This window comes from Salvelinus fontinalis, chromosome 13 (genome assembly GCF_029448725.1).
Source record: "Salvelinus fontinalis isolate EN_2023a chromosome 13, ASM2944872v1, whole genome shotgun sequence".
Taxonomy (NCBI): Eukaryota; Metazoa; Chordata; class Actinopteri; order Salmoniformes; family Salmonidae; genus Salvelinus; species Salvelinus fontinalis.
The window spans coordinates 50,460,221-50,475,399 of record NC_074677.1 but is presented as its reverse complement, the minus strand read 5'-3'; the positions used below and the strand labels follow the sequence as shown (position 1 = coordinate 50,475,399).

Sequence of the window (15,179 nt, the reverse complement as noted above, 5' to 3'; positions counted from 1 at the left end):
TTGAATTATGTGGTGAGAGGAAACTAGCAATAAGACTTTGGCTGACATTTCAGTTTCTACAGGATGGCCAGGGTGGGAGAATGGTTACTGTACCTCTGTTCGCCACCATAACCTTTTTGATGGGCTTGTACTCCAGAGTATGAGGGGAGGTGTGGTTGGAGCGGGACAGGCAGCATGCCCTCCTGACAGCCAGCAGCCCCAGGGCCGAACGCATGCCTCCAACCTGCAGCAGCATCTACACAGGTCAAGGACGGGGGGACAAGAACAGGAAGGAACGAGTAAACAACTGACAGCCCATGCATGATGCAACACAGGTCCTGACCTATATACAGTAGTATGTAGTCCAACTTAACACAGTAAAAATGCCAACCTTGTCAAGAAGGAGATTGCCTAAAGCTGTAAAGCAGACAAATGTTGCATTAAAAGATGCAGACAGGACTATCTAATCGTGAGCGATTTATAGCTAACGCTTCCTTTACCTTGGAAATAATTTGGGAATAGTAGATAGCTGACTAAACTGTAGAAATGTCTGTTTACATACCACTGGCATCAGTAAAGTACAGTGATTAAAACTTTCTGCACAAGACACCAAAAGACAGAATTGCCTTGGAAGGAGTGCAAGTAACAGAGTAAGGAGTGATGGGGAGTGGACAGAGACAGCCTCAATCTAGAACACTGACCACAGACTTCTGGAGAGGAGTAGAAATGTTAAACATTCCCATTATTCCGAGGAAGACTGCAATAGCCAGAGAAAATTTGCCTAAGAAATTGGTTAGCCTCTAGTTAGAAGCTCAATTTGGCAATAGCTGATTCCTTAAGAAAAAGGTCAAGGGGAAATGAACAGGTTTGAACTTGAACTTAAGAGTTAAATATAAATTGTTGAATGTCCAACTGTGCTAACCCACGACCCTAGCTCACAAAACAATCAAAACCCTTCGGAGTATCCAAAAACTGTTGGCCTGTTGTTGTAACCATCATGAGACTGGTCCTCTGACACAGAAGCCGCATTGAACTCCAGTAGTCAAAAGTTCAGACTCCATGGTCCGACCAGCAGTTCTACAGATCCAGTTCAAGGATATACCAAATCTGCATAAGTATTCACATGAACAGGCCAACACTAGAAGGTTGATCAGGGTCTATACAACAGGGCCCGGTTTCCCAAAACGCATCTTAAGGCTAATAAGTTCATCGTTAGAACCTTCGTAGGAGAATCGTTAAATCTCTGGGCTGTTTCCAAAACTCAATATTAAACTACTCAGGCCACTCAGAACAGCTAAGTGCGTCAGATACTTTTTTGCCCACCCCGTGTCACTTTATACACTGAAGATTCTCTGCTAAATAGATAATCACATGGTTTATCCATCTCTGTGACTGCCGATTACATCTGAACTAAAGTTGACTACAAACAAAGTTGCCAATGTCTTTGCAATTGATACAAACAAGCGACGTATAAAATATGCTTCAAATGAAAACCGAGATGACGGCATTAAAATATAAACCATAGGCTAGAGGGCAATTTCAATCATATTTTAAGTTACATTTCATGTTCAAACAATTGAGTTCTATTTTGCTTGCAGGCTACTGTCTAATTTGTTTCAATATACTGGATTTAATGTGTAGCCTAAAATGTGCGCAATGATGTGCCAAAAATCTGTGATTTTATGAAATTTTAATTGGGTCAGCATTGTAGACTGAACAAAAATAAAACAATTTCAAAAGTTGCAGTTCATATTAGGAAATCAGTCAATTGAAATAAATCAGCCCCTAATCTATGGAGTTCACATGACTGGGAATACAGATACACATTGGCTGGTCAGACACCTTTTACATTTTTTTATAAAAAAAAATATTATAAAGTAGGGGCGTGGATCAGAAAACCAGTCAGTATCCGGTCACCACCTTTTGCCTCAAGCAGCACGACATCTCCTTCATCTCCTGACTGTGGCATGTTGAATGTTATCCAATTCCTCTAAAATGGCTGTGTGAAGTTGCTGGATACTGGTGGGAAATGGAAGACGCTGTCATACACGTTGATCCAGAGCATCCCAAACAAACATGCTCAAATGGGTGACATATCTGGTGACCATGCCCATGGAACATTTTCAGCTTCCAGGAATTGTGTACAGATCCTTGCGACATTGGGCCGTGCATTATGATGCTGAAACATGATGTGATGGCGGCAGATAAATGACGACAATGGGCCTCAGGATCTCATCACAGTATCTCTGTGCATTCAAATTGCCATCAATAAAATGCAATTGTGTTCGTTGTCCATAGTTTATGCCTGCCCATACCATAACCACACCGCCACCATGGGGCACACTGTTCACAACGTTGACATCAGCAAACCATCTGCCATATGACCGGTACAGTTGAAACCGGGATTCATCCGTGAAGAGCACACTTCTCCAGCGCGCCAGTGGTCATCGTAGGTGAGCATTTGTCCTCTGAAGTCAGTTTACGACACAGAACTGCAGTCAGGTTAAGACACTGGTGCAGACAACGAGCACGCAGATGAGCTTCCCTGAGACGGTTTCTGACAGTTTGTATAAGAAATTCTATGGTTATGCAAACCCACAGTTTCATCAGCTGTCCGGGTGGCTGGTCTCAGATGATCCAGCAGGTGAATTGTCTTGGCAAAAGGAGAAATGCTCACTAACAGAGATGTAAACAAATTTGTGCAGAAAATTCGAGAAAAGCATTTTGTGCGCGTGGAAAATTTCTGTGATCTTTCGTTTCAGCTCATGAAACATGAGACCAACACTTTACATGATGCGTTTATATTTTAGTTCAGTATAATAAGTCGCCTCAATATTTGCAGCCATAGATGGTAATCTCTCTTTAGGAGCTGATCCTTCGTCAGTATTGTGAAATAATTATGTTAAGCGGTAATATTTGAATGGAGAAAGCTGATCTGACAGCAGCGCTCCCTTTCTTTCGAAACAGCAAACTCTCGTAAGCCTAAATTCCATCACCATCTGAAAACCGGGCCCTGGATCACAACAGTCCATCCAGACACAAGACGCTAGGTCTAAACAGCAAATGTTTTAACAGGAGCTAAAGATTGTCATTGATCAGTCATAACAAGCTCAGCACTTGTGATCCTAAATAAAGTCTGTGGCTGAATGAAAGGAAGTGGGCCAAATGAAAGACTATATTCTTGATGACATTCCTCTTGTCCAATCACTTGTGCAACATGGTAAAGGGCAGCCTACTGTCATACAGCCGTGCACATTTTTGCCTCCAACTAAAGTCACCTGTCAACCATTTCCGCTCAGTTTTTTCCCTGACAAGAATAGGCTGCAAATGTATTTCAATGTGTTCTGGAGTCAAGCTGACAGGGTGTGTTTGCTTTATGGCTTAACGAGGGCTCTGGAGAGAAAGTCTGGCACCAAGGAGCACCCGTCAGCAGACTGACCTTGTTGAACAGTCTCTCCATTATCACCTACAGTGTCTTCTTTCCAGACAAAGTTGACTCACCGATGAGTTATTAATACTACACAGAGAGAGAACTAAAAGGTTGGTTTGTCAAAGCCAATGAAATGTATTTAAAATTATGTAGTATTACCTCATTGGAGAGTCAAATGTGTACAGTCAAGGTTAGGACAAGGTGCCAGTTAGAGTACTCAACATTGTGACAACTAGGCCATTTCTCATCTGGAAAGAAGACACTAATAGAGAAATAGTTCAACGAGGTCAGTCTGCTGACAACTATGAAAACGGGCTACGACAGGCAGAACAAGGTGGTTGACATTTTCAGTAAAATGTGCCTACATTAGTCTCTGTGCTGGTCTTTTCCACTCCACAACAGAAATACGAGAGTGGGTAGTCAACATGACTGAGCATGTTAGGGCAATTGTCTTAAAACCAGATTTAACATGTGTAAAAACACCAACCAGTTCAACAAATTGATGTGGCATACATTACTAGGCCTGGTGGCTATAGCCCACTAAAAACAAGTTGTGGCGTGTTCATTTTTACCTTCACAAAAGTTGTTTTATTACATCAAGACTAGGCTAAATCCTGAACATTCTGGAATGCAGTACCCGAGAGATACTTTTGTTGAAAGTACTGATTGTAACCAGAGTGCAATTGTAACAAGACAAAGTTGTTGGCTAAACCCCCCATGCAGGTATAAACATACAGGCCTCAACTTTATCAACTCATCTGGAACAGATGACTCCAGATCCGACATGCTCTTGACAATCACTCAACACCTTCATTCGACAACTTTTTTTCTTGTGGAAACTTGGTGAGTTTTATGAATGACAATTGTAGTGCAAGGTGTTCATGTTGTAGACAACCATTAAACAGATAAGAATGACCTCTGACTTACTGAGAAGAGTGCTGCGGGAAGTCTACCTTTGGCAAGGTAGCTGAAGCCGTTTCTCAATCTCTCGGTCCCAGCTTTGATGCACCTGTACTGACCTCGCCTTCTGGATGATATTTTTTTAGTTGACTTTATTTGAACAAATTCTTTACTGACTTGCCTAGGGGCAGAACGACAGATTTTTTACCTTGTCAACTCTGGGATTTGATCTTGCAACCTTTCGGTTACTAGTCCAACGCTCTAACCACTAGACTACCTGCCGCCCCATCCAGAAGGCGAGGTCAGCACAGGTGCATCAAAGCTGGGACCGAAAAACAGCTATCTCAAGGCCATCAGACTGCTAAACAGCAATCACTAGCTCAGAAAGGCTGCTGCCCACATTGAGACCAGATTACTGGACACTTTAATAAATGGATCACTAGTCACTTTAAACAATGCCACTTTAAAAATGTTTCCATATCTTACATTACTCATATCACATGTATATACTGTATTTTATACCATCTATTGCACCTTGCCTATCGCTCATCCATATATTTATATGTACATATTCTCATTCACCCCTTTAGATGTGTGTATTAGGTAGTTGTTAGATATTACTGCACTGTTGGAATTAGAAGTACAAGCATTTCTCTACATTCGCATTAACATCTACTAACCATGTGTATGTGACCAGTCAAATTTGAACAGGTTTCTGCAACAAAAACTATTCCTGCTCAATTAACAGATACTATCTACTAGACAGATCACTGAGGTTTGAAATGGTACAAACTCGAGTGGATATTGTATAGATCCAGCTATATGAATAGGCCTCAATTAATGGAACAATCTAAATTAGAAAAACATCTGATTAAGATTGATTCCTGCTGATCATTCCCTTTAAGACAGTACTTGCAAATACACTGCAGGGTGAAACAAATATAGGCTGTGTAAAGATTCCCATATTTGAACCTAGTCTCTTTCCCAGCCATGTGTTCAGTATCATTGTAAGCCTGGCAAGGGTAACTTGAACCTAGGCCTAAATGCCATTTGTAACCATAAATGTAGCAATGTTGCAGACTGAAAATGTAGGGACAGCAGTTGGTTAGTAAGAGGTGAAAAAAGTAGAAACCATTAGAAAATATCCCAATAGATGGTTGGGTTACTAATGCACAATATAGGCTACTGTGGCAGTGTTCTTCAGATTGGTCCAGCAGACCAAAGCCAAGGGTCTGGTCTGCACTTTGGACTGGCCAGGGCCCGGTTTCCCTAAAGAATCTTAAGGCTAGGCTCACCGTTAGAACCTTCGTAGGAGCATCTTTAAATCGGAGCCGTTTCCCAAAATCATTGTTATTAACGTAGAATTTAAAAACACAAGTAATCTTACGCCTGCCTCAGACCACTCGTAGAACAGCTTAGTGCGTCGTTAGTTGCTTTTTTGCCCTCCCATGTCAATTTATATACGGAACATCTACACTAAACATGGATAAACCATGAGATTGTTGTGAGGTTATCGGCAGTCAACGAGACAAAGTTGACTACAAATATAAAGTTGCCTGTGTCTTTGCAATTGATACAAACAAGCAAGGTTTTTTAAAAATGCTTCAAATTGTAGGACAGATGCATCGTTAAAGACACTCATAAGCCTAAGACCCAGCGCTATCGGGAAACCAGGCCCTGGACACCTTATTGGTCCCCAGGAAAGTGATCGAAGAACACTGCTTGGCCTATATGAGAACGAGTCAACAGGAGTGTTCTACTAGCGTCTAATATCCACAAAGTCAGATTCCACAGCCACAAAGTCAAAAATGGCTACAAAAATTGTGTTTTTGGTCTTAATGTAAAGTTAGAGTTAACCACACTGCTAAACTTGTGCCTAAGGTTAAAATCACATTTTAAGAAGATAAACCCCACCCATTTCGACAGTTTAAGACTTTCTGGGTATAGAAGCTAGTGACGACCTATCTTAATAATAGACACTACATTTAGCGTCTATTCATTTTCTGGCCAGGGGAGTTTTGTTTAGAGCATTAAGAGCACCGACACTCTGTCTGAACATTAACACATCGATTGCGGCACAATATTGTTAACATAAGGAACGTATATTTCATTTCAGCAAGAAATAATAAAATGAGGTTCCCCACACGGCCTTACCTCCATGTTAGCGCTTGTTTATCTTAAACAGAAGTGACCACCTGTGCTAATTAGCCACCTAGCGTGCTCGAAGACCTGTGCGTAAGCGTAACTGGGGAGGAAGTGTAGCGGAAGTGTAGTTCGTCAGCTGGAGGCACACAGCCGTATGGGTCTGTGCAAATCTACTACAGTAAGTATCCTTTTTGTTTGAAAGATTTTCTCCGCTGATATGAAAGATAAGTTGCATATGTTTCGAAAACCGTAATCGCAAGTGATGATTGACGTTTCTAAGTGTTAAAACAGTGCGTTGTGATTGTAGTTCACATGGTCCCAACGGTAAGTGGTGCTTATAGCTGAGAACCCTTGGGATAAGGCAGAAGACCTTGGTGAAGTGTCACTCCAATCTCCTTTTCACCTCATTTAAACACCCAATTTATTTAACAAAAGGAACATCTCAATAGGTGGTCCAGGTATGTAATGATATAGAATAAAAGCGATTGGGCCTTTCCTCTTTTGTTCTGCATTGTTGCTCGAAGAAAGGGGGAGACCGATGATGTCACAGATTTCCATAAAACCAACTCCTTGAATGCCCGACTCTTTGAAGTTTGCAGTTGTCAAAAATATATATAATAATAATAATAATAATAATAATAATAATAAATACACACAGTTGAAGTCAGAAGTTTACATACAATTAGGTTGGAGTCATTAAAACTTGTTTTTCAACCACTCCACAAATTTCTTGTTAACAAACTATAGTTTTGGCAAGTGGGTTAGGACATCTACTTTGTGCACGACACAATTTTTCCAACAATTGTTTGCAGACAGATTATTTCACTGTATCACAAAACAGCTTGGGAAACTCCAGAAAATTATGTCATAGCTTTAGAAGCTTCTGAGAGACTAATTGACATAATTTGAGTCAATTGGAGGTGTACCTGTGGATGTATTTCAAGGCCTACCTTCAAACTCAGTGCCTCTTTGCTTGACATCATGGGAAAATCAAAAGAAATCAGCTAAGACCTCAAAGAAAATTGTAGACCTCCACAAGTCTGGTTCATCCTTGGGAGCAATTTCCAAACGCCTGAAGGTACCACGTTCATCTGTACAAACAATAGTACGCAAGTATAAACACCATGGGACCATGCAGCCGTCACACCGCTCAGGAAGGAAACGCGTTCTGTCACCTAGAGATGAACGTACTTTGGTGCGCAAAGTGCAGATCAATCCCAGAACAACAGCCAAGGACCTTGTGAAGATGCTGGAGGAAACAGGTACAAACGTATCTATATCCACAGTAAAACGAGTCCTGTATCGACATAACCTGAAAGGCCGCTCAGCAAGGAAGCCACTGCTCCAAAACCACCATAAAGCCAGACTACAGTTTGCAACTGCACATGGGGACAAAGATTGTAATTTTGGGAGAAATGTCCTCTGGTCTGATGAAACAAAAATAGAACCGTTTGGCCATAATGACCATCATTATGTTTGGAGGAAAAAGGGGGAGGCTTGCAAGCCAAAGAACACCATTCCAACCGTGAAGCACAGGGGTGGCAGCATCATGTTGTGTGGGTGCTTTGCTGCCAGAGGGACTGGTGCACTTCACAAAATAGATGGCATCATGAGGGAGGAAAATTATGTAGATATATTGAAGCAACATCTCAAGACATCAGTCAGGAAGTTAAAGCTTGGTCGCAAATGGGTCTTCCAAGTTGACAATAACCCCAAGCATACTTCCAAAGTTGTAGCAAAATAACTTAAGAACAACAAAGTCAAGGTATTGGAGTGGCCATCTCAAAGCCCTGACCTCAATCCTATAGAACATTTGTGGGCAGAACTGAAAAAGAGTGTGCGAGCAAAGAGACCTACAAACCTGACTCACTTACACCAGCTCTGTCAGGCGGAATAGGACAAAATTCACCCAACTTATTGTGGGAAACTTGTGGAAGGCTACCTGAAACGTTTGACCCAAGTTAAACAATTTAAAGGAAATGCTACCAAATACTATTTGACTATGTAAACTGGGAATGTGATGAAAGAAATAAAATCTGAAATAAATCACTCTACTATTATTCTGACATTTCACATTCTTAAAATAAAGTGGTGATCCTAATTGACCTAAAACATGGAGTTTTTACAAGGATTAAATGTCAGGAATTGTGAAAAACAATTTAAAATGTATTTGGCTAAGGTGTATGTAAACTTCCAACTTCAACTTTACAATAGCAAATTATTAATTCACAGTATCCCGATATAGCACATTCTGTAATTCTGTTTATATAAAATGACCACATCAGAAATAGGCCTTTACATTACATTTTGAATTATACTCAACAAATAAAAAAGGTACTTACTCATTTGATTATTTATTTTAAGTAGAACCTGTGAAATGTTCAATTAAGCATGTAACAAAATATGAATGTATAAAATCTAAAAAGAAAACACATCAACTATAGTTGTAAACAAAATATAGGCCTAAAATGTTTTTATTTATTTGGGGGCTTGGCTGTTTTGCATGTTATGTTGGCATTAATACGTGTTACATATCAATTTGCATTTGGTACCTTGGGTCGAATGTTAGCGCCAACTCTCGAAACCCCCATTTCTCGACCGTGTAAATCTGGGCCATGTCTTTGCAGATGTAAGTTGTAAACGACAGCTGTTATCCCCTTCCATCTTCGTGATTCTTTGCCATATGGTGTGCCGCAGGCAAAAGCCTCTTGCAAAGTCTGAGTTGGGGGTTTGTTTTGAGCATTTGACTATACTTTTTTGGGTCTCATCCGTAGACTCTCTCCGTACTGTTTCACATGATTCTTGCGTAGGTGGTAAAATAGATTAGTTGTGTTTGAGCCCGTTGTCGGGACCGGCCTGCGGCATATTTTGCAGGAGACGGTTTTCTGGTCCATGTCAGACTTTCATATCCAAACCACGTCCATGCGACCGAAGTTGCTCCTGTTTTAGATACGAGCTCTGTGTCACGTTCAATCTCTTCCATGTTTGTTTGTGTTGTAAATTTCCTTCCACACAGCACGTGTGGATGCAAAGCGTCGTCCAATTGACGAAAAATACTGCCGTAAAGAGTGTGATTTGCGACAACAAAATAAACGAGCACAATATGAAACGATAGACGTTTTTCTATCGTCACACAACATATATCGTCATATCGCCCAGCCCTATAGTACAGTATGAAGACCAGCTTGAGTCCTGTTTTTGCAGTAAGCAGGTCCCCTGTACCTGCACCCATGCGGGGAGTAGTGATTAGAAGTGATTTTATTTAAGATTTCCTATTTAAAATAGGCCATATCTTTTATTTTCTCATGGCCAAGAGATTATTACTATGTTACTTAATTTCCTCGTATCCTCCAAGAAGATGTATTTTGGTACTTGGATGGCTTTAAAGTGTCACTAATCACAGTGGGTGCAGTCCATCGTACCATGACATCAACCTACCTACCACCGAGCTTGCCAGCCACCAAGCAGTCATTCATCAGTCCTGTCTGGCATTAGTTGGACATGTCATTCACCTTATTTAGTGCCATTTCAGTCTTTCTGTTCACTCTTCCCAGTGTAACAGTTGGGATAATGGGACAATTCGGAGTACAACTAAATTTCTCATCCCTGAATTAAGGTATGTTTTTTCAAGCCATATCTTTCAAGTGCTCCATGGTTTCTGGGCTACACTGTCATGCTGTCTGACCCCAGTGCAACTCAGTGTAATCAAGCACAACTGTAGGGACGGAATCTTCCGGCAACTTTACCTGGTGCAACAAAGTCAAGGTTCTTCACTGATTGATTTGTTTGCTCTTTCTATCTCAATGTTCTCACGTTTGACGTATTATGTCAGTCGGAACATAGAGAATCGATGTAACTATTTGCTTGAGTCCAAACGTCAAGGGTGATAGAGAATTCAAAATGTTTAAATGTCACCATAATTTGAGAGATGCAGCTGCATTACCCATTTCTAACCCTGATGCAGCCACCTCACTAACCAACTCTTCAAATCAGCTAGCTGGCATAGCTAGCTAAACAACTGCTTGCTAGCTAACTGCTCTGTACCTGCATGCAAACACATTGCAGTAACGTTAATATGATTTGATGGACGGATATTGGCCAACTACCTCGGGATAAGCAAAGACACCCCCCCTCAAAAAAACATTATCTAAGACTTGTAACGATAATGCAAAAAAACTTACCTTGCCTCTTCAAGTCTAACGTTAGCACGCTTGAATAGGCTTGAAAGTCTCCCAGCTAACTATCTGTGGCTATCTGGCGTTAGCAGGAGTGTCGGTGTGTTGCTTTTGATTGTTGCTGGCAGATAACTCTTCTTCAATTAACGTAATTAGCTAGCTGGGTACTGTGAGATGACGGAGGTCCCCCTCAGATCGTGTTTTTTGTTTGTTTTCTGTGCACCCTAGCTAGCAGTCCCGGTTGATGACAGAAAAAAGTCTGGGGTTTGAAAGACTAGCTAGCTGTCTATTTACATGAGACTTCTAACCCACTCACACGACTCGCCCACCCCCTTTGCTATTGGTTATCTTGATTACGCCCATTAATACCCTCGCACCCTATGCCATAGAGAATCCAGTGGGCCTGATCTATATATCCATTTATTTTGTCTTTCTGTTTCCAGAGGTGTATACTATCAATGAGTTAGCCAGCTAACTTTGATAAAACAACTAGAAATAGCTATTGATTCTGAAGCTAAACCACTGAGTTTCTAAACCCAGAGACGCAACATCGCGAGACTTCCGGGAACGCTTGCGAAACAGACCAGTCCTGGAAGTGAAATGTTCTTCCTTAGTTGTTAATTTTCTCTAAATCTAAAGGTACAACCTAGATCCGAGACCATGTCTTAAGTAGTTGGCCATGTTATTTCTAAAACCTCGTGAAAGTGACAAACTGACACGTTTTCATTTTCGTCAAAAACAACTTTATATCGAAGGAGTACCTGTGATATGATGGCGTGCAAATGCGCCGTGTGGCGCGAGAACCGTTAGACCCAATGACGTGTTACTACACATGAGTTAAACTAGCCAACATCTAAAACTGCTTCCCCAATAAAAATCACCTATCTTCAGTGTTTTATTTAGGGCGATGTTCGTAAATTTTAATCCGGAGTGCCAGAGTGTAATTTGCGTCACTGTCAATGACATACTTTTATTTTGAAGGCTAACCGCGAAGTCCACTATTGGGGCTAGCTTCACATAGATGGGTCCGACAACCATTGATCATATGAGAACTGTTTTATAAAAGAGGGTTATTTTTAGATGATGACACCTAGCTATATAGTTAGCTGGCTAACTATAACTACTGAAACAGATTATGTAGTTTTGCTATGTTTTTTGAGGAAGAACATTGTTTGCATCAACATTGCTAGCAATGTTTGCTAGCAAGCTTTTTTTAATGAACAGCACTGTAGGTGCGCGCGACAACTTCACCAGCATCATAGCTTACGTATCGATTAATCATTGTCACATGAAATACTAGTGATAGTGTAATAACTACGTAAAAAAAATATGAACGCGTTAAATTATTATGTGAGGTGTAGTCATATTCAGGTCCTGATTGGTCAACAAGCTTATTTGAAGTGTATCTTTTTTTGACACGCAAAGACCCAAACGGCGTTCCATAGGTAGTTGGTAAATTCAGAGCGTTTCGCTCTCGGAGCTTCCAGAGCGCACACTGGATCGGAGCTTTCTGACTTCACAACGGCACCCCAGCTAACTTGCCAGTGACTGTAACTGTGCTGCTGGTAACAATTTAATTACGCTCTTTTTGCCGACACCGGTCAAATTCAACGGGTGTTGATGATTCCTAAATTAATCAGTTATTCTGCGCTCTGGCACACTCATACGAGTGCTCTGAAATCGGAGTAGATAGCCAGAGTGAATTTATGAACGCACTCTTAGGCAGGCGCTCACCAGAGCCCTGCCAGGTGTTGTGCCCCCCCCCCCCCCTTCCAATTTCCTTAATTTTGTGGCTAGAGTCAAATAGTTTCTGTGACACACATCAGTCAAATACTTTCTACAGAACAAACTTCACGTCAGGATAGGCGACCGAAAACAATAATACATGTATTTGTGTTATATTAAACATAGAGGAGGGAGAAAAATGTGGGCGCTGACGCTGAAGGGGGGTTTCGCCCAGGGCGCCATACCAGCTGGAACCGCCACATACACTTGAAACAAATAGCCAAATCGAAAACTGCAGACAAAAATGCTTTCTGCTACTAAAATCAGTGAAATGTAGACTAAACTGACAACGGAATGAAGAGCAGAAATCTCAACTAGCAAGCAAGTCGCAGCAATGAAGAACGCGAAGGGGGGGATTTTCAGTCCCACGGCAAACACTGCCTATCTTCATACTGTAGTCTTCAGGGGTGTAAAGTACTTAGGTAAAAATACTTTAAAGTCATACTTAAGTCGTTTTTGGGGTTACAGATATTTGGGAATCTGTACTTTGCTTTACTATTTAAAATGTTGACAACTTTTACTTAATTAACTAGAGTACTCATGAAAATAATGTACTTTTTACTCAATACATTTTCCCTGACACCCAAAAGTACTTGATACATTTTGAATGCTTAGCAGGGCCAAATGATCCAATTCACGCACTTATAAATAGAATGTCCCTGGTTATCCCTACTGCCTCTGATCTGGCAGATCACTAAACACACATGCTTCGTTTGTTAATGATGTGCAAGTGTTGGAGAATAGCCCCTGGCTACCCCTAAATCTAAAAAACACGAAAATGGTTCCGTTTGGTTTGCTTAAAATAAGGAATTTGAAATTATTTATACTTTTACTTTTGATACTTAAGTATATTTTAGCAATTACATTTGCTGTTGATACTCAATGTTTGTATGTTTAAAACCAAATACCTTTACTCAAGTAAAGGTTCATTGCTATATTGCTATATTTAATTGCTATATTGTAATTACTTCGCCACAATGGCCTATTTATTACCTTACCTCACTTATCCTACCTCATTTGCCGATGTTGTATATTTTTTTACTGTATTATTGATTGTATGTTTGTTTATTCCATGTGTAACTCTGTGTTGTTGTATGTTTTTTTTTTTATGTTTTTTTTATTTCACCTTTATTTAACCAGGTAGGCAAATTGAGAACACGTTCTCATTTACAATTGCGACCTGGCCAAGATAAAGCAAAGCAGTTCGACACATACAACAACACATAGTTACACATGGAGTAAAAACAAACATATAGTCAATAATACAGTGAAAAAAAATAAGTCTATATACAATGTGAGCAAGTGAGGTGAGATAAGGGAGGTGAAGGCAAACAGATATATGTATAAATAAATAAAATATAAAAAGGCCATGGAGGCGAAGTGAGTACAACAGAGCAAGTAAAATAAAAACTAAAAAAACACTGGAATGGTTGGTTTGCATTGGAAGAAAGTGCAAAGTAGAGACAGAAATAATGGGGTGCAAAGGAGCAAAATAAATTAATAAATAAATACAGTAGGTAAAGAGGTAGTTGTTTGGGCTAAATTGTAGATGGGTTATGTACAGGTGCAGTAATCTATGAGCTGCTCTGACAGCTGGTGCTTAAAGCTAGTGAGGGAGATAGGTGTTTCCAGTTTCAGAGATTTTTGTAGTTCGTTCCAGTCATTGGCAGCAGAGAACTGGAAGGAGAGGCGTCCAAAGGAAGAATTGGTTTTGGGGGTGACTAGAGAGATATACCTGCTGGAGCGCGTGCTACAGGTAGGTGCTGCTATGGTGACCAGCGAGCTGAGATAAGGGGGGACTTTACCTAGCAGGGTCTTGTAGATGACCTGGAACCAGTGGGTTTGGCGACGAGTATGAAGCGAGGGCCAGCCAACGAGAGTGTACAGGTCGCAGTGGTGGGTAGTATATGGGGCTTTGGTGACAAAACGGATGGCACTGTGATAGACTGCATCCAATTTATTGAGTAGGGTTTTGGAGGCTATTTTGTAAATGACATCACCGAAGTCGAGGATTGGTAGGTTGGTCAGTTTTACAAGGGTATGTTTGGCAGCATGAGTAAAGGATGCTTTGTTGCGGAATAGGAAGCCAATTCTAGATTTGACTTTGGATTGGAGATGTTTGATGTGGGTCTGGAAGGAGAGTTTACAGTCTAACCAGACACCTAGGTATTTGTAGTTGTCCACATATTCTAAGTCAGAGCCGTCCAAAGTAGTGATGTTGGACAGGCGGGCAGGAGCAGGCAGCGATCGGTTGAAGAGCATGCATTTGGTTTTACTTGTATTTAAGAGCAGTTGGAGGCCACGGAAGGAGAGTTGTATGGCATTGAAGCTCGCCTGGAGGGTTGTTAACACAGTGTCAAAAGAAGGGCCAGAAGTATACAGAATAGTGTCGTCTGCGTAGAGGTGGATCAGAGAATCACCAGCAGCAAGAGCGACATCATTGATGTAAACAGAGAAGAGAGTCGGTCCAAGAATTGAACCCTGTGGCACCCCCATAGAGACTGCCAGAGGCCCGGACAACAGACCCTCCGATTTGACACACTGAACTCTATCAGAGAAGTAGTTGGTGAACCAGGCGAGGCAATCATTAGAGAAACCAAGGCTGTCGAGTCTGCCAATGAGGATGTGGTGATTGACAGAGTCAAAAGCCTTGGCCAGGTCAATGAATACGGCTGCACAGTATTGTTTCCTATCGATGGCGGTTACGATATCGTTTATGACCTTGAGCGTGGCTGAGGTGCACCCATGACCAGCTCTGAAACCAG

The 15,179-nt window shown here is 41.1% G+C and overlaps 1 protein-coding gene across 1 annotated transcript in view; it reads right to left on the bottom strand.

Moving 5' to 3' along the window:
• Window positions 1–11,159, bottom strand: part of LOC129868891 (pyruvate carboxylase, mitochondrial-like) — a 99,090-nt gene extending 87,931 nt beyond the window's left edge. Inside the window, exons 1-2 of the mRNA XM_055943214.1 lie at window positions 10,636–11,159; window positions 94–235 (exon numbers count right to left, since the gene is read on the bottom strand). Of these exons, the coding sequence (XP_055799189.1) occupies window positions 94–235 (142 nt within the window). The 5' untranslated portion in view covers window positions 10,636–11,159. The remainder of the gene's footprint in view (window positions 1–93; window positions 236–10,635) is intronic.
• Window positions 11,160–15,179: the final 4,020 nt, after the last annotated feature.